At 39.1% G+C, this 22,906-nt stretch overlaps 1 protein-coding gene across 2 annotated transcripts; it reads left to right on the top strand.

Moving 5' to 3' along the window:
- The first annotated feature begins 12,807 nt into the window (after positions 1–12,807).
- On the top strand, positions 12,808–22,903 carry mier3b (mesoderm induction early response 1, family member 3 b). 2 transcript variants are annotated; one of them, XM_080045634.1, is made up of 13 exons: positions 12,808–12,812; positions 13,655–13,679; positions 13,935–14,080; positions 14,715–14,837; positions 15,002–15,125; positions 16,453–16,526; positions 16,668–16,740; positions 16,868–17,016; positions 17,222–17,303; positions 18,274–18,368; positions 18,485–18,612; positions 18,734–18,888; positions 19,295–22,903. In XM_080045634.1, exons 3-13 carry the CDS (start codon positions 13,982–13,984, stop codon positions 19,759–19,761), a joined length of 1,569 nt encoding a protein of 522 aa, XP_079901760.1. In that variant the 5' UTR covers positions 12,808–12,812; positions 13,655–13,679; positions 13,935–13,981; the 3' UTR covers positions 19,762–22,903. The 2 variants fall into 2 exon arrangements, with proteins under 2 accessions (XP_079901760.1, XP_079901759.1); XM_080045633.1 differs by lacking the exon at positions 12,808–12,812 and adding an exon at positions 12,991–13,478.
- The last annotated feature ends 3 nt before the right edge of the window (positions 22,904–22,906 follow it).

The following is a 22,906-nucleotide window of genomic DNA, read 5'->3' as shown; positions in this document are numbered from 1 at the left end:
CTGGATGTCCTAAGATGTCTTCTCCCTCCCACTGATTTCCTGTGATGTCATGTTTAGCTGAAGCTGGTAATGACATAAAAGGCCTTTTGCAAATACTGACTTGCTACATAGACATACACAGGTGTGTGAAAACTACGCATTCACACATACAGTGGCTGTGCAAGCCAAGGCACATTCACAGGGACATTCCCACACAACTGTGAAAAATCGGCATAAGCCTCGCAGAGAGGATGGAGTAATGTTCAAAATATGCCAAAAATCTAGCGACAAAGTCATTGATAAATGGGGAAAATGTGTGCCTGCGTGTTTGCCCTCCACAAAAAACATGTTTCACCGGTGAGCAGGGTTACTGTAAGCAGAGGTGTCTGCATCCATTTTTTATTAAGCTGAACCGGCAAATTGGCTACAGCATTCCTGAGATTTAGAGCACATAGGGTTTGTGGTGCTGCTTTACACAAGTGAACCCAACTCTTCTCTTCTCAACTTTTTCAAGTGAAGACAGCCGGATGTTTCTAGCGCACACAGGTGAACCTTCCACTGCGAGAGGAAGTTCCCTGGCTCATCACACCTATGCACCCTGTGGGAGAGGCTTCCTCTGGAGCTGTTGTGGGGGAGGCAACACCGCCCCGTGTGTTCATGGGATCCCAGCGATGATTCACTGAGCTTGTTTGCTCTCAAGCCAGTTATTCTCCCCTGTCTCTGCCTGAGCCGACCAGCATTTCACTCCTCCCCCCCACCCCCACCTCTTTTGTCAGAAAGCTGCTGCCTTTTATGAGTGACTCACAAGCAACTCCACAGATATAAATGTCCTGTGTGGGTGGGTGGTGCCCCCCGTGCTCAACTACTGTTATTGCAACTATGAGGCTCATCCAGCTTCCAAAAGGACAGCTCCCCCACATTGTCTTCTTTTATGTTCAATAAGAATGTCTGCGATATGAACTTTTAATGTTCTCTACTTGTCGGTCAATAAATCACCCACCAATGCAAAAATGCAATCTTTTTAACGTCCTGTCTTGGTCCCTGGATTATTAAAACATAGTGCTACGATATAAAATTCAGACTATGTTATTTAAGCTTAAGTGAGAATTCGATGCAGCTGCTTGCACTATTGAGCCACTTCGTCTTAGAGGTAATTTGCTTTTAATAATTCTGATGTTGCTTTGATCTTTCCATTGTTCCTTTCACATGCCAAACACATGCATATCACTTGCAATCCGTGCATATAAGAAATGTACATGTGCACACCCATATACAAATAATGCCCTTTGTACTCTACACTCAGGCGTGATCACTTAATGTACGGAACAGTGCATTCATTTCTACACACCCAATCTACACTTGACTGATGAACTTGACTGGGCCGCGGGTTTAAAGTGAGGAAAGGGTGGAACCTTGGGAGAGGTGGAGGAGGTGTGATGGCATCCTTCCTTAAAGGAAGCATATGGATGGTTGTACAGAGGAAACCAACTCCTCCAGAGGGTGAAGCAAAGGATATGGAGAGGAAGTCTAATTAATTGCAGGAATGTGAGAGGTTCAGTTGCGCTATACAGACACTGCATTTCTGTGTCTTTTTGGAAGGTGTGTTTGAGGAATTTTAATGAACTTGAATCAGGTTTTCTCTCAGATATGAAACAGAGAAGAGACTAACACTGTAAGAGGGATTTGATTACATTGGTCACTGTTATTGCTCACCATCTAATATTGCTAGTAAGGGCTAGTTAGGTTTTCCCCCCGATAGTTATGGTTTCAGTTTAATTAGGTTGATTTTATTTTGTCAGATTTTTTGAAAAACCAATGTGGGCAGTAGGGGACAGGCAGTGAGTGATTGTTATAATTGTTGATACATTTTTTTTTTTTTGTACATATTGTAACATTGTAAATGTTCCTTAAATATGCAGTACATCGTATCATCATCCAGTATCAACATATACCATGTTCTTTTTATGGAGCTGTTTCTACAGTCCATGAGTCATCAAATGTCCCACAATGACAGCATAATGAGTTAATTAACATCAACACTCCTACTGACATTTTTGACATAGATCATTAAAATAATGGAACAATCCAATACAACATTGTTCATGGGTTTCCCTCAAACGTTGCACTTTCCTCCCACACTCCAAATCAATTAGACTGCATTAAAAATCGCTCATAGGTAAATGAGAGGGAGTATGTTCGTGCCTGCCTGTTAGAGTGGCAGGATTTCGGGGGGTATTTTCCTACCTCCCACCCATTGCATCGGGGATAATCTCTGTTTGCCTGTGACCTTGGGAAAAGTGGGCCATGTGTGGACTAATTACACATTAGTTCTGCAATGTTAAAAAGATGCATTTGTCATCAAGTAATATACATGATTTGTGTATGTGCTATATCTTCCCTGCTGTGAGTGCTTGCAGACTGCATGGTTATTCAATTGGCTTCAAATCTGCTAAAAGCCACAGGGATTATCAGTTTTAGTGCGCCGAAACAATAACTGGCAAAGATAAGGGGTCACACCCATTGTTAACTGTGATGTAATTATTGATGCCCATATGATATCAATGTCAACTCTCATGAACCTTTTGCACATGCAGACATGAGGGCATCATTCCCACAGTAAGGATGGAGTCATTAAGTGGTTTCCCACGGCAGTGTAATTGCTTTCATACAAGGATCTGTCGTTCCAGCTGAATGGTTGAGGAACACAGGTTTACCTACTTTCCCACATTGGGAACAGACAGACACATGAAAATACAAAGAATGGTAGTGTTTTGGGGAGAAGGAGTAAATTAGGGGTTAAAGCAACCTGGCAATCACACAACCTACATAATCTTTAAACTCATCAAAATACATATCTGATGACTCATTAGATGAATGTGTTCATATTTCTCTTATCCTGTTATATTACCCTTACAAGAAATAGTTCTTGTGTTTGAGCCTGTACACAATTCCCTGTATGTTGCAACATCCTCTAAGTAAAAAAGTTTTGGCCACGTAAATCTAACAAAAGGCAGGGTTTTTTTCTTGAAAAGAAAAGCAGACGTGATTTTGGCTTCGTCCCCATCCTCCATTGGGGTCATCTCCACATCAGAGAGGGCCATCTTCCACTTGCAAAGGAAGGAAGAGGATGTGTGTATATTGTGCACTTGTGTGTCAAGTTTGCGCATGTGTGTTTATATGGTTAGTGCCTGCAAAAGCCCTTTCGTTCACAGCCCTGGGAACAGCTGCAGGCAGGACTTCCTGTTCTTCCACAGGAAACAAAATGGTGGAGTATGGGAGGCCTGGAACAATGCTGTGAAAATCAGCCACCACCCAGGTTAGGGAGCGAGAGGTGCTTGTGAATCAGGGGGCAGTGAGGTGAGCGGAGCACGTCCCATTGCTGCTGTAGGAACCACGTGAGCAATGCCTTCCCTCCTATGGCCTCTGTGTAATTCAAAGCAATTCTGTTTCCATGGCAGGCAGGCAGTGCCAATTGTTAGTGAATCCCTTGAATATCCCTGCATTTTTTCATACAATGTGGTCTGATACCTTCAAATCCATACTAATGGACAAGCTACTGGCTGAAATAGTTACAACAATTGCAAGATAAACCTAATTGTATAGCCTTGATCTCAACCCTTGATGGCCCTTGCTCCATGCTTCAGTTTAAGGATGACCTTACGGAAGGCTTTTAGTATGTTTAACTTACTCCATACAAAGTGGAAGGCAATTGAAATATTCTCTTTTGTTTCAAGTTGTTACCTAACATTTCCCAGTGGCATAAATGAACATTGAGGTGGCCAATTTTTAGACTTGACTGAGTTGCAGTACTTTTTTTTTCTTCCATTTGAGGTCATTTGTGAAAGGGCTCACATACTATTTGGATCTTAAATAAAGAGATTATTTGATATGCCAATTGGGAAAACAATTATTTGAGATTCATTGGTTCACATTGCATATACTGTGACTTTGATAAAGATCAGGACACATTTTAAAGATAAGTTATTCCATATCACTCACTTTATTTTTTCTTGACACTGTGTATGTAAATGTAAAACACTGACAGGTTCCATCATGAGCTAAAAGCTCTGCACTCTTTTTTCAAACCAGTTTCTATGGAGTTGTTCAAAATAACATCTCAATAATAATACAAACATCAAACCACATCTTTACCAAAGGACATGAAATGAGTAAAGTTCCAAGGTAATTGATGTTTCATTATTTAGACATTATTTTGATCCATATCTGCCCTCGCTTATGCAACAGCTGCCTCTTCCAGAGGTACCTGAAGTATAGGAAATTGCATACGTCATTGTATACTGTCTTAGCAAAGTCTACATGCCTGCGTATAAAATCACATTAAAGCAGAACAATGCATAAAAAGCAATGCAAACAAAGTTCAGCCAACAAAGTAATGATGCAGACAGAAAACAATCACAAGCATTCGCTCAGTTTCCTCTCGCAACCACTTTGTGTCACAGGGAATTCAGGAACTCTGCCAAAAAGACTTTGGTCATGAGCATTCTCACGTTTCAAACCTGATTTAAAATAGCAAGGAGGATGGAAGTTAACTGCTGGGACTTTGTTTTCGGGATGTCACACAGGCACTATATTTAGTCTCCTTGAGATATAATAATCTGCCTTGTGCCCGTTTTGTGTCCTCTGTGGATAAGAAACCTCCTTTCCGCCTTTCAGTGGCCAAAGCCTTGTTCTCTTATAATTTACATTAATAGTAAAGTCAATTATATCTGCTCGTTTCAACAGTGGCACATTGGAGATGGCGTAGAGGAGGCGATGGAGGCAGCGAGGAATGGAAGACAATGTAAATATGTAGGCCAAGTCACGGCACAGCTTATAACAGAACTATTACGCAATGTAACTCTAAATGTGACTCCACCACAGATTGGTGTATACTTTTTTCCATGTCCAACCTAACCACCTACGGTGTTCTGATAAAGCCCTCAGAAATAGAGTGATAAAGGTATAGGATTAGAAAATGCAGGAGGGAGACACATATTTCAAACACTGTGTCAAACTTCAAAGAAATGTTATCAATGAGTTGCCACTTATATAAATAGAATTGTGATTCCGGATATATTTCCAGATAGGCCTTCTGATAGTTTATCTTGGTTCACTGCCGTCTACATTCTACAGACTCTGGTGATGTTCTCTTACATTTTGAGATATTAGTGTTGCAAAAAACCTCCCTTGTAATTTGTTGTTAAATTTAAATTTTAAACACAATCACAATGGTTAATTTGTCATATAACAATATATCTTCCACTTTTTTGTCCCCTTATCACAGTTCACAGATGGCTTTTACTTCCAGACACACACACACACCTGTGAGTACATCTGAACTTTCTCTCTACACAGCCCGGAAAAGATAATGATGAACGACAGCAGCCTGCGTATAGATAAGTGTGATCTGAGTGTGTAATGTAATGTAATGTGTCACTGTGAAGATAGGAATTAATTATTTCTGCTTCCCTTAAAGTCAAGTTCATCAATTCACCAAGCAACACAATTCCTCCATTCATTCAGTTCGACTGCCAGTATTAGTTGAAGTGCACTATAATGACAATCATATAAGTTTATTTTTAAGCAGAGATCTAACAGCTTGCCATCCTGTTAATTATGACTAAACTCAAAAAAGATACCAGAGCGAGATGGTCAAACATCATAAAAGTAACACTCTATCCGAACTGATTATCAGGCTAAAATTAGAGCCTAATACAGTATATCATCCACTGCTCAACTTGCATGAGATCATTATTTTGTTTAATGGTGTTTTTAGCCAGAATAATGGAACGTCACAGTAGTTTCATTCCATTATAGAGTATATTCACATACTGATCTTCCTTTTCTGAAATGTTATGTTTAGCATGCACAAACTGCAATGTACAAACTTAAAGCTTTATGGATAGATTTGTTATGTTGTGCAGTTATGGCAATGAGTTTATCCCGGTCAAGAACATGTATAACTGTTACATGTTTATTTATCTGACCTCCATTTTTCCTCTGTGTAGTCTGTGCTGCTGAAGACCAACATGAGATAAGTGACTCTAACACTCTAACACTGTGCCCTGTACATGAACATGCATTGATTGAATAGAACAGATAACGGATGCATACTTTTGATGGCCCTGGAAGCCATCAAGTGTGTTTTAGTGGAAGCGATTTCTTTCTGTACCAAATTGTGTGCATGCAGGTAAGAACAAATTCTGTGTAAAGAAAAATAGGGCAAATGGGTAAGGTCTCACAGCTTGTCTCCATGAATATGAGCCCAATATGATTCACTTGAGGAAGTAAACCAAAAGTACAAAGTGTGCTGCTTCCATTTAGGATAAAAACTATAATAATTAATACGTTCTTGCTAGGATCAATATGTTTTAAATCAAATATTTATCGGGCCTCTTATTGTCAAGCACAGCTAAGAGTTAGTAAGTAAGTAGGTAAGCTTTATTTATATAGCGCCCTTCACAGACCAGGGTCACAAGGCGCTTCACAATACACATTTTATACATACACTGATGGCAGTAGCTGCCATGCAAGGCGCTGTCTGAACCATCGGGAGCAATTTGGGGTTCAGTGTCTTGCTCAGGGACACTTCGACATGTGGGTAGGCGGGGAATCGAACCTCCGACCCTGCACTCCAGAGGCAAATTCCCTACCCACTTCGCCACTACCGCCCCAACAAAGAGTTAACAGGAAGACATGTTATCACCTTTTGAAGTGGTTTGTTTTGGTAACCCTGCAAACAGTTCCTTATTTACACATCCAGCAAATACAGAGTATCATTAGCCTTCATTTGCAGTTGTATACCGTTCAACTATGAACTCAATGATCACTATTTCTGCTCTCCACACAATCTTAAGGGAAATAGCCATAACCCTTCACCGTGCTCACCAACTAGTCACTAACTATACACTGGGCTGGTAGTGTAAACAGGGTTTATCATATTAATTCTTAGCTGACAACAATTACCCAATGCTGCTGCAAACATGCTGTATTCAGGCTGCTGAACCAACATCACAGTTGCGGTTTGTTTGAATGAAATGATGATCTGAAAGATGCTGAAAAAAAGAGGCTCAAAGAGCTGAGGAGAACTGCAGAGCTGGGTGATAATTCATGTGTTTATCATACAAGAACCCCCTTTCACATAAAATAGTCCTTTTCTCTTTTGTTAATACAAAAATAATTTGTCATCCACCTTTGAGTGTTGGGTGGTAAATTCACAACTTTCAGATTCAGTCTTAAGACAGGACTTCAACCAAACTAATAACCTCTACAATTACTTCTTTATAGATGCAACACTTGCATGGCTTTCACATTTTAACTGATCCAATCATTGTGGAATTACCAGGGGGAAATTATACACATATTGTCGATCCTATGTTTAGTGCCATGACTCATGAGCGTTTACAGCTCAAATCATTCAACATGTCACCACAGTCAGGAAACTGAGTGTCCTTAAACAAGACATGCCTGTGTAGTTGTTGATGGCCTTTAGCTATTGTATGAGCTCTTGATTACAAATCACAATATCTTTTTCTTTAATTGTTTTTGCAGACAATGTGTAAGTGGCTATGAGCGACAGCGCTCCTTTTGTAATTGGGCAACAGCAGAATGTCTTTGTAGGAATGGAAGTTGAATGCATCTAAACCCATGTGTACACAGAAAGAAAAGTGTGAATTTCCCTAGTTTTCAGCATTCTGTTCTCTTCTTTCACAAACTGTTCCTGCGGTAGAATCTTAGGTTACCATGGAGACATAATCACCCACATGTCTCGTCAGAGGAGCCTCTTGTCCATGAACACACAGCTGTTTCCTCTATCCTTCTCATTTGGTAGGTCGCTCATCACTTTGCATAGTCTGCACTACTTGATTCAAAGGACATATACAGCAGAACATCCTCCCGAAGACCTTCACCACCAAGTCTTGTTAGTGGTACTACTACCATCCAACTCATGTGGTGTGGGAGAGATCCATCTGAAAGTACACTAATAATGTTTAAAAGGAGTATTTGTTGTTGTTGTTGGTTAACTAGGCCTTTAAGCACATACATATACAGTGCAATGTTGGTTTACATCACTGCTCAGGGCTCAGAATTTTAATGGGATTCAACTTGTTCAAAAAACATATTTTGAGCATTTTCTCTGCGTCATTTATAAAAATATGGGCATGGTTCCGTTCAAAACAAGACATTCGAAGAGGTAATCTCACATAAAACATGTGAGTTCACAGTGTGACGCAATTCACCGATATACACATAAACACCTACACCAACAAGATACTGCGTCTGACTACAGCAACAGAGGAAATTGCAGTGCCCACTCAATGAGCTCCTGCTGCTCAGTGTTCCAATTATTTAGAAAAACGAAGAGAGCACAGACGGAACTGCCAAGTTCTTACTACGGGATGTATACAACTGGTCTGATACTGGCTGTGCACTGATAAACAGTGTAGTAAAAGGATTAAAACTCATTTATCAAGCATTATAGATCAAAAAAATATCTATCTATTGATCTATCTGTCTGTCTCTCTGTCTGTCTGCCTGTGTCGGCCTATATAACTGGTCAGTGCAAGGTGGACTGAATGATGAAGAGCTCACTATGGGGCAATTGAGAGAAGGAACACTGCTAATAACCAGACTCTTGGTTATTGCATGCCCCCCATCTCACCGCCCTCAGCATCACCTGTGGAGACATGAGAGATCCCCAACAGACCGCAGAAGTTCGTGTACCAGCGCATGATGGATGCATTAAGTAATAGGGCCGGTTACTTTTTCGGCTTATTTAATGAATAACCACTTAATTGTGCTACACTCTAGGTTAGTGTTCTTAAGGTTGAGTGAAATCTCCCAATTTTCACAAATGTTCTGTGCTTGATTGAGTTAAGGTAAACAATGATAAACGCAATAGATTTGCTTCCAAAATCATAAACACACCCTGTCTGAGCTCTCAGGGTTTGTTACGATGGCCTCCAACTGGTCATGTCCCTGCTCAATTGAAACAAGCTGTTATCCAACCAATTCATAAAAAGTCCAACCTTGATCTCTCTTTATCTCAAGATTATAGGCATATCTCCAAGCTTCAAATTGCAATGACATCCTGATGCAGGTGATGCCTCTGTGTTGGTGCTGTTGGGTCTCAGTGCTGTGTTTGATACTGTGTGGATCACCGCATAGTGATGGATAGACTTGAGAGATGCAGATGAGCGGTTCAAATTACTTCAAAATGAAATGTATTTTCTGTAGAATCCTCTTCATGGAGAATTACATTCCCACTGCACATGTAACAGTTATAGCCATTTAGGATATACACCATATACTTTTGCTATTGTGCCCTTTAAAATCCCAGAAGGACCTCTTCAGGCTGCTAAAGATTTGGTGATGTGAATTCAATCCTTTACTAAAATATATTTTTCAAGACAAATCAACATCCAACATTCTTCATTGTAAAAGATAGAAATGTGCTGCTGCATGGTGAGCATTTACCAAAATCCCCATTCGCCATAAAGCAGCCTGTATAGTTGCTCGTCAACGATGCAAAAATAAAACTGTATTTATTCTCACAGGAAAGGATTGTTGATCCTTTGGATTTACTTCAAAGGTGCCAATGAATTACTTGCAACTGGCCAATACACGTGTGGATTTTCTAGGAATACATGAAAATAATGGAAAGTGCAGCTGCTTGTTTCTATTACTCATCAATAATGTAAACTTTACACTGACTAAGTCCTTCAGAAAGGTTTGTGTCAGGGGACTCCGCAGCTGCCGTCTGTTTAGGGACCAGCTTGTGGGGATAAATACTCTCCTGAAACACACATAAATCTGTCACTGCCCATGTTGGAGATTTACATAATTCACCCTAGGATATCAACACAACTGGCAGTCTCTGTCCTAACCAGTCATTGTTGCAGCTTGACTGAGGGTGGTGTTTGGAGAACAGAGGAAATGTTAAAGCTGAGTCATGAAGAACCCAAAGCTGTCACACATTGCCACCTACTGGCTGGCTTGTATTCTTTGTAAAGGTTGTCTAAAATACTCCTTGAATTTTTTACAATGTTGACTCCATTATATGGCATACTATAGAATTAAAAAATATGACGCTTGTGGTTAACCAGTCATTAATAAAATCCATAGAATTGTTAAAATGAAATTAATTCATCAGCGGCTTAGTTTCAGATTTGGTTTAATGTCAGATAAAGCTTCTCTAAGGAATCATTTGATCAAAATCGTGTTATTATAACCCTGTTAATTTGGCTTTTAAATTAGATGTCCGACTTGAAGCATTATCGGATACTACAAAAACAAAAAAGTGGAATTGACTTATTTTTTCCACCTGGTCTTGGTGTGTACAAAAACAGTGTGTACCCCTTATCTAGAAAAGTGTTTTTCAACAAGCGGATTTTCTAACAATGTGACCTACTTGTGCAGGGATGCTAGGGTTTTATAATACCTTTTCAAATTAAAATACTAAAAATAAAATAAATGAATACGCATCTGATGTATCCGTTTAGCCTGAACTATTACTGATCATCACGAGGACATAATTAGTATTACAATGTGTTTCCTGCCCCTCTAATGACACATCAGCTGAGTGGGCAGTTGGCTGGACAAGCACAAAACCAGTGTAGTGTTGCTAGTGTTCATCAGCCACATCCGTTTCAGGCTGCAACAATGGAGTGTGACCCTTTGGCTCCCATCTCTCCATAATCTACGTCAGAGGATAACTTGTTGACCTTACAATTTCACTCATTAGGCGAGGGCCCACGTCTTCCTGACTGCATTGTTCTGTGAGCGGCAGGCCTGGAATGGGCTTTCAAACTATTATGCTAATCATACATCTAGAGCCAGATAGTAACGGCTGCCCATATTTAACACTATTCAAACATGCAAACATGGCCACCTGTTCACGGGGAAAAATAAACAGTAGAAGGATACTACAGTTTCTACTTCTGAGGAGCAGAAGATGTAAAACACAACTTTTGTCTTGGCATATTCGTTCGAATAAGATAGTCAAAGTCTAAATAGTATATGGATCAAAGGTTTTTCAATTTTATTTGTTCCAACCTGGGGTCCTTATTATGGTCCATCTTAGCTCAGGTAAGAAGTGAACCGATGTGGCCTTTGGAGGTATGCTTTTCTGAACTGTCATGATACAGTGAATAATTTGTTTGCAGAGTCCTCGTAAACGAAGCCCACGCTTGCCTTCCTACGCTTCATGAGGGAACTCTGTTTTCCAAGAACAAAAGTGTTTACTTTCTGCGACAAGTTTAAAAAACACACCATCCAAATGACAAATAAGGTGGGAGTAATACATTAAACAAAAACAGCTTGTGCCCCTTAGCTAGACACTAGAGTTTGACGCAACCACTTCCGACCGCTGAGTGAGCACGGTGGATTTATATATATTGTGTCTAGTTTACATCACAAGATAAAGATTGGTTTATGCAAGAAGAGTCTATGGAGCAACAGTCCACTTGCAATGTTTCTTCGTACATTTCTTTCTGTGTTTATTAATGTAATTTAAGCCTGTCTCACAAATAAAAATTAATTGAGAGCACAAGTTCAAAACACAAGTAATCATCTGACACAGCGTGACCAACTTTCTGCAGGAAGGGCACCCACTCCCATCCTGGATCTGGATGAGCCAGAGCTTCTTTCGTCAGCACCTCGCGCAAAGACATCTGCAGATCCCCTAACAGCTGGTGCAGGACTCACCTTGAACCAGAAGTCATCTTTAAGTGTCTTCATCTTCTGCTGCCCACATTATTAACACTGTGGAATTGTTTCATGAGCCTGATAGATGGGCCTACACAACCAGGCAATTAAACACCATACAATTAGGTTTACTATTGATGGAAAGAGTGCAGAGTAAAGTTCTCCTTTACCAATAGTCGCAATAACAGTCAGTCTGTTTTTAAAAGTTACTTTATGATCAAATGTAAGGTTATCTGAAACGGGAAATAAAAAGGGAGGGAAATATGGAGTGGATCCAGTAGTGGTAACAGAAGATAGCCTATTTTGAAAGGGTTATTTTGCCCTCTGCTGCCTAGTCATTGAATAACATTTTGTGTTCAATGAGTAACCAATATTTAATACACAAATTATATCTGAAAGAAATATCACTATAGCTATAGGCTAATTGTTTGACTAACCTATTTGTTGGAAGCCAATATTTTTTTTTTATGTTCAGTTTTTCAGGCAGAAATTTAAAATAGGCTTTTGTAGGCTACACATCAGAATGCTATAGCCAGTTTATCCCCCTTCCACACATCTGTATAGGTCTAATTAACCTAAATAACAAATCAACAAACCCTTTTTCCTATTAAATTCGGTAGGCTATTTAAATAGCCCACTATTTTAATCTTTAGACCAACACTGAGCTAGCCTACTAAACGTGTTTGTATTGGAATAGAACTGCTCTAAACAAAAACAAATTTAAAGCACTTAAATAGAAGGCACTTCGACCAATATTAAACGTTCATACAGGAACCAAGCTTTTAAAATGCCCAATGCTGTTGAAGAGCACATCAGCTGGGATGTTCAAAGAACATTCTAGGAATGTTCCGGGAAAATGTCATATCGTGCAAGGGAGCCTACACACGAGCTCAAATACAACGTTGTCAACATGTTAGATGCATATTTTATTCCTATATTTGTCATTCTAATATTTTAGTTTACCGTAGGTTTTAGTGTGTATTAATGTATAACGTTAGTCTTATCAGTGGTTGGTTTGAACAGCGTCACGACTAGAACGGTCACCTGGAACTCTGATTGGCTCAGAGCGGTGATCCGGGTACTCCGCTAGAACGAGCCCATTAGCTAAAGGTACCAATATGGCGGAGGTAAGAGGGAAAACAGGGGAGAAGCAATCGAACTTAAATCGATATTTTTAAATCATGTATGCAGTATTTTTAATTTTTATGTTAGCGATTGAAGAAACGATGGTTTTTGCCTGCCTTGTATAGCGTTTGGTGTCATAATTGTCATTTGTATTACTCTAAAAAATGCCTGAATGTCTGAACAGATCCTTCACTGCAAGGCCGCTGCGCCTCCGCTCTCTCAGCTGCTTTGGTGTAGCGGCTGTGAAAATTGATACGTAAATGTAACGTTAGCCTGATGGTTTAAAGAAAATAAAAGATTTGTTAGCGTGTGTTATGGATGTAAAACTGTTTTTCTATTTAGGAGAAATTGGCAGCACCTACATTGAAAATATCATCCTAGTCTGCCAATTGCAGTACCGCGCAAACGTAATGAGTGTTTACATTTTTCGATGCTTAACGTTAATACTCGGCTTTGGGGGTTAGCTTGCTTGGTAGCTAACTGTTACAGGAGCCGACACTGCGTAAATCTGACTGTACCTCAGTGTATTCCTTTTATTTTTACTTCGACAGTCGTTGGCGAAAGGAATCATTTTCATTCCAGGGGTTTAAACTACATTTGTTGCCAACAACTGTCCTCAGTGTGCAGTGTTCATCCGTGGCTAACGTTGTGTTAGCAGCCTATTTCAGGTAACGTTAGCGGTGAAGGCAGCTCTTTCAGCCAAACTATTTACTGTGGTCTTCCAAAAGACCAGTAAAGGCATTTTCATTTACTCTGTTTGCTTTAATATTTGAGGTGAATGCACTTCAATAATAGCTGGACTTATGTAAATACCCATTTATGTTCTGGTTTTCTTCTTTTGCAGGCTTCCCTAGGGAGTTCAAGTCCAGGTAAGAAATCCTCCACCAACAATGGAGTATTAGAATTTACAGTTTATGATGTACTTGATTGAATATATTTTAATTTTAAATTGAATACTTAAAAAAAAATCATAACAAATATCATGATTTTATTATATAATTTATTATATACTTTGTCATAAAAAGAGTTTTGAAAACTACAAAATGCGCTGCTTTTCTAATTGTAATAATTTGAGTGCTTTGATATCATTTTTTTTCTTTCCTTTCTCTGTCCCTCTCTTTCAGTTGGCTCTTTATCGTCAGAGGACCATGACTTTGATCCAACAGCAGAAATGTTAGTTCATGAGTATGATGACGAGAGAACTCTAGAGGAGGAAGAGTCTCTTGAAGGAGGGGGGAACATCCGCTCTGAGATTGCAGATCTGGAAAAGGTAACACAAATAAATGCACACAAACAAGATTTACGTATTTGATCTTAGATGGTCAAATCTGCATTTTGGGCTCAGGGCACTGTCTATGTGGTTAGGCTGAACATATTGACACTGTGTTGTCACTGTAAAAGTGTTTAGTACTGCTATGATTCTATGATATGACAAAAATAGTTGGAATTGATCTCCACCTAAAGCAATTCCAACAGTAAAATCCTTCTTTAATTCGAGGGGTCCCTTTGTCCTGGTCCCCCAGGGCAATGGTTCGGGAAACACTGAATACTATGACACATTTTGAATAGACCTTTATGGTGATGGGGGATAGACGTCTGATTCATAGCTGTGGATGCTACAAGTGTTAAAGGTCAACTAAGTTTAAGTACATTGACATTTGTCTCTTGGTGACAGTGTATCATTACAAGTTCACAAACTGACTTAAAATTCTGTGACGACACATTATTCTTAACAATAATGTGTTGTTTCTCTCCAATGAAAAACAAATTGATCAACAACAACAAAAATGGATGAATGCAATGCATGAAGTTTTCAATGTTCTATTGAAAGGAAAGATGCACAATAGCTTGACTTCATTTATGGATAGCTAAAGGTGTAAGTTTCTTTTTTCTTCTTCTGCCAGGAGGGGAACATGCCTTTGGAGGAACTGTTGGCCATTTATCGCTATGAGGCGTCGGCAGGGTCCAGTATAGACAGCTCTTCTGGAGACCTTACTGATGAGCTGCCTGACATGACTTTAGACAAGGTAAATAACTGCTATTATAGGTGTTTTTATATAGTGAATACATATATATGCTATGTATTTTTCTTTGAGGTTATAAGAAGTTAATTAATTTATCTCCAATATGTAAGATGTGGTATACACTCTGTTGATAACCCCCATATGTATGGATGTTATTCTTTCCATAGGAGGAAATAGCTAAAGACCTGCTGTCTGGGGACTATGAGGAAGAGACCCAGTCCTCAGCTGATGATCTGACCCCTTCAGTCACTTCTCATGAAGCCACCGATTTCTTCCCAAGAACACTTCGATGTAAGTGTGAGGTTACATGTGCTACGAAAGTAGCTTATTGTCTGTAGCTTTGCAGGATTATAGCTTCTTATGTTATGTATTACAATTCTCTGCTACATTGAGAAACTAACATATGATAGCAGATTAAGCATTTGGTCTTTTAACCCATTGATGACGGCTGCTGCGCGATGCCACATTGTATCTCCTGCCTGATGCTGCGTCATGCAGCATTGTTACTTTTTCTAATTTTCATGGCATGCGCAACATAGAATGCACCGTCATTGGTTCAAATACACATGAGGTGGGTTTTGTTGATTTTTTTAAGACCACGTGACCACCCAAAAAATGTGTGGTTTGCCGAAAATCACGCCAATCAAAAAAACTAATAAATAAATAAAATACGCCGGCTGTGTCGACGATAGTGTATTACAGAACAGTTAGTGGCGTTCGGAGCGCAGAATCAAGGTCTACTATAGGCTACTGACGAAAATCACACAACACATTGCATCTATTTATTAACAATATTTATGAATTTAGGCTATATTTTGCTGTTCCAACTCAAATTCAGCCCAGCCAGGCGATAGTTAAGTTTCAGTTTCGTTTTCATCTCCGTGGTATACAGCCGTTTGGACCAGCTGATCGGCTCCCGACAGCCGGAGTCAGTCTGCGTTCCAGTTGTACTGGGAAGTCGGATTTATGGTGCCAGTGATAACTGAACTAAATAATAAAATAGCTATCTTCTCCTTCCTATATCTGTCTATCTTTATCCCTCCACTGCACACTCAGTCACTACTATCCATGCTAAAAGGAAGCAGGATTATAACCTCGTTTAGCAAATTATTTTTAAATATTGTATATTATTTATTCTTTTTTTTCTCCCCCATCTAATTTTGACGATTTTTAGAAAAAATTGTTGGTTTGTAAGCGCTAAGGGAGCATATTTAAATAAAACCTGTGAACTTTAACTTTTAAATGTATTTTATTTCATGTTTCTATGTGCTACACAGGCTTAGATATTAAGGTTTTGGTAGACTTTACAATTCATACTATTTTTTCAGAAAACCCTCAGGCATTAAGGACATGCATCCTAGATTGCCATTGTCATCAATGGGTTAAATGTCAGAATATAGTCATGTTGGGGGGACGCACTCGTGTAGTGGCTAGAGGCACAGTCCTCATCGCAGCAGTTCCGGTCTGAATCCTACCTGTGCTTTCTGTTATACAGTGAGCATTTGTACATTTTTTATCTATCTATTTCAATCTAATAATTTAGTCTATAAAATGTCAGAATAGTCAAATACATCTAAACTTCCCAGAACTCATTGTGATATTTGAATTTGTTTATCAGCCAATGCAATCTTTGATGGTGATAAAGAGTCTGAGTGTGACGAAGATGGCCCAAGCCCAGAGGACTCCAGAAAGGTAAATGATGCTTTTCATTTGGGAACACAATAATATATAATAAAGAGAGTCAACTTTGTGTTTAAAGAACATTGCTATTGTTATTTAACACTGGGACACTAAATATCCTGTGTATTGTCTTATGTTTGATTTGTATCATAGGAAATAATGGTGGGATCACAGTACCAAGCAGAGGTTCCTTCTTGCCTCTGTCATTACAAAGATGGGGAGAAAGGTGACTGCTGCCGTTTTTTTGCTTTCAGCCAGTGTGTCTTTAATGTGCTTGCTTACAATGTTTCTTCCCACTCAAGATTCTAACACACTATGTGACTAATCTCACTGTAATTCCCATTCCCTCACAGTTTATGAAGATGAAGACGAGTTATTATGGAGCCCAGGTACATTGCCTGAAAACAAGGTTAGGAGTTTCCTGTGTGACGTGTTGTTGCGGACAACAGGTGAAAAGATAGGATGTGACAAACCAGGGATGCACGTTCGAGACAATGAGCAGGTCAGTCATTTCTCTCGTTTCTTTATCATGTCATTGTTGTAACACAATTAACGGCACGGTATTAGCAACTTATGTGAGCTTTTGCAGTCATTATGTCTATTGACTTTCATTCAATCATATCCTACGTTTTAGAATTCTTCAGTTTGTTTCTAAGGTGCATGTGACTCTTTTGGCCAGTCTTGACCACTGTAATATTTCCAAATAGGCTTTGCATGAGCTTATCCAGTGCAACTACAACACCCGTGAAGCATTAGAAAGATGCTGCAGCCGTGTAAAGTCCTCGAAAGGTAAGCATCTCCAACAAGTTTTTATTTTTTCAAAATCAATAGTTTCCTCCTGTTCGATCCAGAGGATTTGCAGCAAACATTTTGCCATTCCAGTTTTTAATATTCAAGAATTTCACATGAACAGGCAGGTGGAGAAAGTGAAAACCCTTTTCCTTTTGAAGTAGAAATAATTTTTATTCTTATTCTTTATTCAAATCCATCTCATTTAAACTCACCTGAAAGAAAACTCATGGGGAAAAAAAATTAAACTCGGAAAAGAATTTAAACTTAACAAAACTAAAACCCAGCAATCACGTTCAGTACAGTTAAACATACTCATTGTTTTATTTCTTGTTTTAGTTTATTATTAAGTCATGCAAATGGCCACTTGTTTTAGTGTAAAAGGGAAGCATACTGTAAAATTACTCCTTTGTATGCAATGAGCAGCACTGATGATTTTATGTGCCAACTAAAATCAATGTTGTACTGGAACAAACCGTATAATATGAGCACTACCGAATGTGTAGGTGGGTGGCTGCCTAAACTATAATACGCTGCTGGTGTAAATGTGTTTTCTTTTCACGTTTGCATCTAAACCTTAATCTCTGTACGCGCCTAAATATATGTGGAGTGCGCCTTTATATTTTCACTTGGTGCACCTGAAATTTATCACGTCATTAAATGTAATATCGGTTGCACCCAAAATATATGCTTGTGCACCTAGATGAAAAGGTAAGGCGCAACCAATGTACATGTTAGTCTGGTGCCCTGTTAGGCTTTTTATGATTTGATATTCAAACACGACAATGATGTTGATATTAATTAATAACCTTATAACTTGCATCCATTTCTGTTGATCATAATTTTAATCAATTTGGGGTGATGTTATGATTTTAATCCTGTGTAATATATTTTTTTATACCTTTCACTTTCACATGGATTGCTTGATCATGCACCAACAATGTATTAATGTATCCTGGTGTCATTGCAGAAAAATCACGTCCGTGGTCAGAAGAGGAATGCAAGAACTTTGAACATGCACTACAGATGTATGACAAGAATTTTCACCTCATACAGAAACACAAAGTGAGTTTTGTTTCATGTTTTGACACGCATTAAAAGGTACACACATAACGCTGTGAATGTTTCATAACCGTTTTAATGACTCTTTATTCCCCCCCCCCCCACACACCCCCCGTCAGGTCACAACACGAACAGTAGCAGAATGTGTGGCGTTTTACTACATGTGGAAAAAGTCGGAGCGCTTTGACTTCTTTGTGCAGCAGAATCGATTCGGGAAGAAAAAGTACAGCAGCTATCCTGGTGTAACGTAAGTGGCAGAAGAGGATTCAGTACATCTTTGTGCATTCCTTCTGTGTTTTTGCCTGTATAAAGTTTTCTGCAATTGGCTCTGATTTGGAGACGTCTAAGAAAGATGTGTTTTGTTCCAGTGACCTTATGGACAGGCTGGTGGATGAAGCGGAGGGTCTGGCAGTAGACAGTTCCTCCTCTGTGTGTTCGGGAGCAGGTGGAGGGGGAAGGCTGGAGACCACCACAGACCAACAACTCAGTCTGCTCAACTCCATCACTGCCAGCGACCTCACAGGTCAGTTATTGGGACTTAATTATGGGACTTAGTTTTGCAGTTGTGAAAAATTCAGCCAAATAAATAAGTAATTTAATTTAGTACAACTACTCTGTTAATTATTTTCCTCATTTGGTAAAGGTGCACTATGTAACTTTGGGTATGTCAGAGAAGTGAACATTTTCTAAGGTATATTTAATTTTAATAACATTTGTATTTTAAGAGATTTTCTTTCATATTTAATTAAAATGGAAGTTACAATTTAATTTATTTGAAAAATCATTAATACATAAAACATTATGGGTATTTTCTCTTCTATCCTAAATGAGATTTAATGCCCCCCCCCATATCAATTTGTATCTTGATTGGAGTCTCTTGTTGCTTCCACTCAACTCAGTGTTAATCGAGTGTCCTGTTCTCCTTGCAGCTTTGAGTAACAGTGTAGCCACGGCGTGCAGCCCTTCAGAGGTTAACTGCCTGGACTCGTACGGCTTTTCTCCGCTGGAAAGTCTCCACCGCGGCTCCCTGAACCACGAGGAATCCCTGGGCTACCCGTCTAACGGCGCGGACCCCGACTGCCTCAACATGCTGGACGCTGGCTTCTACCACTCTGACCTGGGCCAGCTGGGGGGAGTGTGCGTCAACAAGGACTGCGAGCGGCCCTCCAAGAGGCTCAAGATGGACTCCTTTATCAACGACGTGTCCGTGGGCAACCTGGGAGTGGACTATGAGGCGCGGCGGACAACGACGCACCACCACCGAATCACCGGCGCCAAAATGGCCGTGTCCGTCACAGACTTTGGGAGCTTGACCGGCAGCGGCGAGCCCAACGGCTTTCTGGGAGCACACTCGCGGCACCACACACAGCACACTGCGGCACTTCAGTCAGAGTGACCCTTCCTCGTCCGTCTTCCCTTTTACAAAAAACCCTTATCCCGCCCTGTACATAAGACTGACCTCACTGGAGATTTGTTTAAATTCTAAGATATATGTATATATATATCCATATATATATATATATATATGAATATACTTTTTTGTTTAAATTTTTTGTGTAATATGACATCAGTGATGTCTATCATATAGAACTAAAATCTTGATTTCTCTCAAGAGTTTATATAGCCATTTATTTTATTTGTTTTGCGGTCTTGAGATGCGTAACGTCCATGTACAGTGGGGCCCAGAGGCTGCAGTAGGAGAGTTGTGTATCTTCTTCCCTCACATCAACACACAACATCTTCAGAGCTACAGTATGTTATCCTGCCATACTTTCCAGCTGCCAACATTGGCTTAGTTTTTCTGCCTCTAGTGTTTGTATTTTGTTGCTTTTCTTGGTTGTTTGAAGTGGTACTTTACTTTTTTCATATAATTAGTGTTTGGTTTACAGGTACTTTTTTAGTAACCAGGCTGGTGCAAATGGTTTAATTTGCCCCTGGCTGTATGAAGAGCAACACTAGCATGGAGATTAGCTTGGAGACCAGGATGTTTCATGGCTTCAGTTGCTAAGGCTTTTCACTTTGGTTTTCTTTTTCCTTTTGATTTCCTCCTGTGAAGGCTCGTCGGTAGTTTGTCTGCTTGTTTACTTTAAAACAGTTCAGAGTTGCCAAACTGGAACACGTGAATGTTTGCAACATTTCCCTTTCTTATTTTCTTATTTCATGTAGTTGAACCCAAATGATAGATTTTCTATTGGTTGGTGATGAAGTTTTACCTGTGGAGACTGACATAATGGAAGTCAACTTGTTTTACAGTTGGGAATCGTTTTTTTTTTTTATCCTTCTTTCTAAGAGGGTGTCAGTTAGAAAAGCAAACCATAACAGCAATATTGCAATGCAAAGATTTTGGTTGGCTAAATAGTCATTTAAACAAAGACGTAATCAGGCACCGTAAAGTATATATTTATTGAATATCCTTTTACCTTTTTTGTGAGAATTTGTTTCATCCCTTCAACTCATGCTTTCATTAATGTTACTCTTAGGCATGTTTTGCTGTGCATGTCCTTCTAGTTGTATGAATAATGTTAGACTATGCTCCTAAAATGAACGAACGCCATTTTCAGACCACTTAGCACGCTACCGGCTAGCAGTATTATCTCTTTATTTAGAGCCACTCTGATTTTGTATTCATCATCAGCCTAACCCGTACTGAGTTGAGACATGCCTTTGTATAATCTGGTTGACAATTTCTTCTCTGGTAGCAGAAATGGAGCAGTTTCTTCTTGACTGAAATCCATAGTTGTTTGTAAAATGTAAAATTTAGCGGGTCATCGTCAGTTGATTGGATGCAGTAGTAGTGTTTACTTAATTTATCTATGCATTGTGCTATGAACATTTAGTTTTGTTTCAGGGGTACATCATCTTTGTCATGTCCATAGACTTAGTTATTTACAATTATGTGTGCACAGACGCAATTCATGCCCATAAACACGTCATTAAGTTTGTTTCCAAGCCCAGCTTCAGAGAAGATATTCACTTCTGCGTTTCATGTAAATAATTAGCAAATAGCCTTTAAAAAGTCCATGAACTGACCTCTTACACTTGTGAATTTGTGTTGATACTAAAGTCTTCATTTGATTCCTTGTCAAAAGGCAATAATTTGTAAATATGTACAGATATTTTTGGTTTTGAATAATCGGTTGACTTGGTGTTTGAATTTTCTTTCTCATTGAAAAGTCATGATACCCTGCCCCCTCCCCCCCAGGACACAGTTGAAACCACGCATGCCAGCTGTGTCTGTTTTCTCCAGTTTACCACTGAAAACGGCTTTACCTGAAGACGTATTGATATTACTCAGTGTTGCAGATTTGCATACAAAACGTGCAGTCGTGTGTAAAAGACGCTCATCTTTCTTTCCTGGGAAAAAAAAATCCTTTTACGTGTCTATATTTGTCTTGATGGTAAAGGGATGGCTGCTGCTCTGAAAGTATGTGGAGAGCTAGTTTCTCTTTGTTCAATGCAATGTGCATAATGCAGTAGGTCCTCCAAGCTCTTCTAGCTTTAGCAGTGCAGTGATATTTATTTCACCTGTGGTTTGTACAAAGACTCAAGAAAACTGTCAGAATGTAAAGGCCATTAAGTAGTAGAAGTAGGTTTTTCACCACCCTGTGAACTCTCAAAAATGTGATATTTTATTGATATCTCTCGTATGAGAACTTAGGTGCGCAAGCAAGCACTAAACAAATTTATTTTATATTTTGTATTGTGTTTTGAAGTTTAAAAAGGAAAAAAAGTATAGCAGTTGTGGTTTTGAAAAAGAAAACTCTAGTCCTTTGACGAAAACAAAAACCTTTGTGAATAAAAACCTACAAAACTTAAAAATGTATATCCAGAAATATAGACAATCAAACTTCACTATGAGAAATGTTCAAGAAGCTATCTTTATTGTTTATAAGAATTGTACATAAACATTGAGTTGTTTTTTTTCCCTTTTGTTAAACATTATTTTGTATTTTCTGTTGTACTTTAATACCTTGTGTACAGATCCAGAAATAAAGCTCTGGAAAAGGTTCAAAAATGAGTGCATGTGTTTTTAATAACCACACATAACATTTTTACCAATTCATATGGAAAGATTTGGTCTAATTTCCGAGCCGGGTGTTCTTTCGAAAAAGAAAATAGTGAGTCTGAAACTATGTGATTGACCAATTTCACTGAGATAATTTCTTGAATGACTAATTCTGCATTGTGGTGTAAAAATTAAAAGCGTTCTCCTTCAAACTCGTCTTAAAAGCCAACATGGATGAGAAGTCATAAAAGTGCTCAGAATAATCAAACATTTGAACATCTTTGGTCTCGTCGACAGAAGAGCATATTCCATTTGCATTTTAAGAGCTCCTAAGTGAGTTCATCAGGAGCTGCGGTTTTGCCAGTTGATTACTCACATTTCACTTATTCAGGGTTGATAACAAATAGAGGGTCACATTGATACACTGCAGGTAAAAACATTTGTTGCAGTTTTAATTTAAGTTGCAAATTACAGAATGATAAAACAGCTTTTGACGACCACGTTAAAAAAACTGTTGGGAGTAATATGCAGCTGT

Source organism: Ammodytes marinus (genome assembly GCF_949987685.1).
Source record: "Ammodytes marinus genome assembly, chromosome: 2".
Classification (NCBI taxonomy): domain Eukaryota; kingdom Metazoa; phylum Chordata; class Actinopteri; order Uranoscopiformes; family Ammodytidae; genus Ammodytes; species Ammodytes marinus.
Note: the sequence above shows the minus strand (reverse complement) of the source record. Positions and strands in the feature narration are given on the sequence as shown.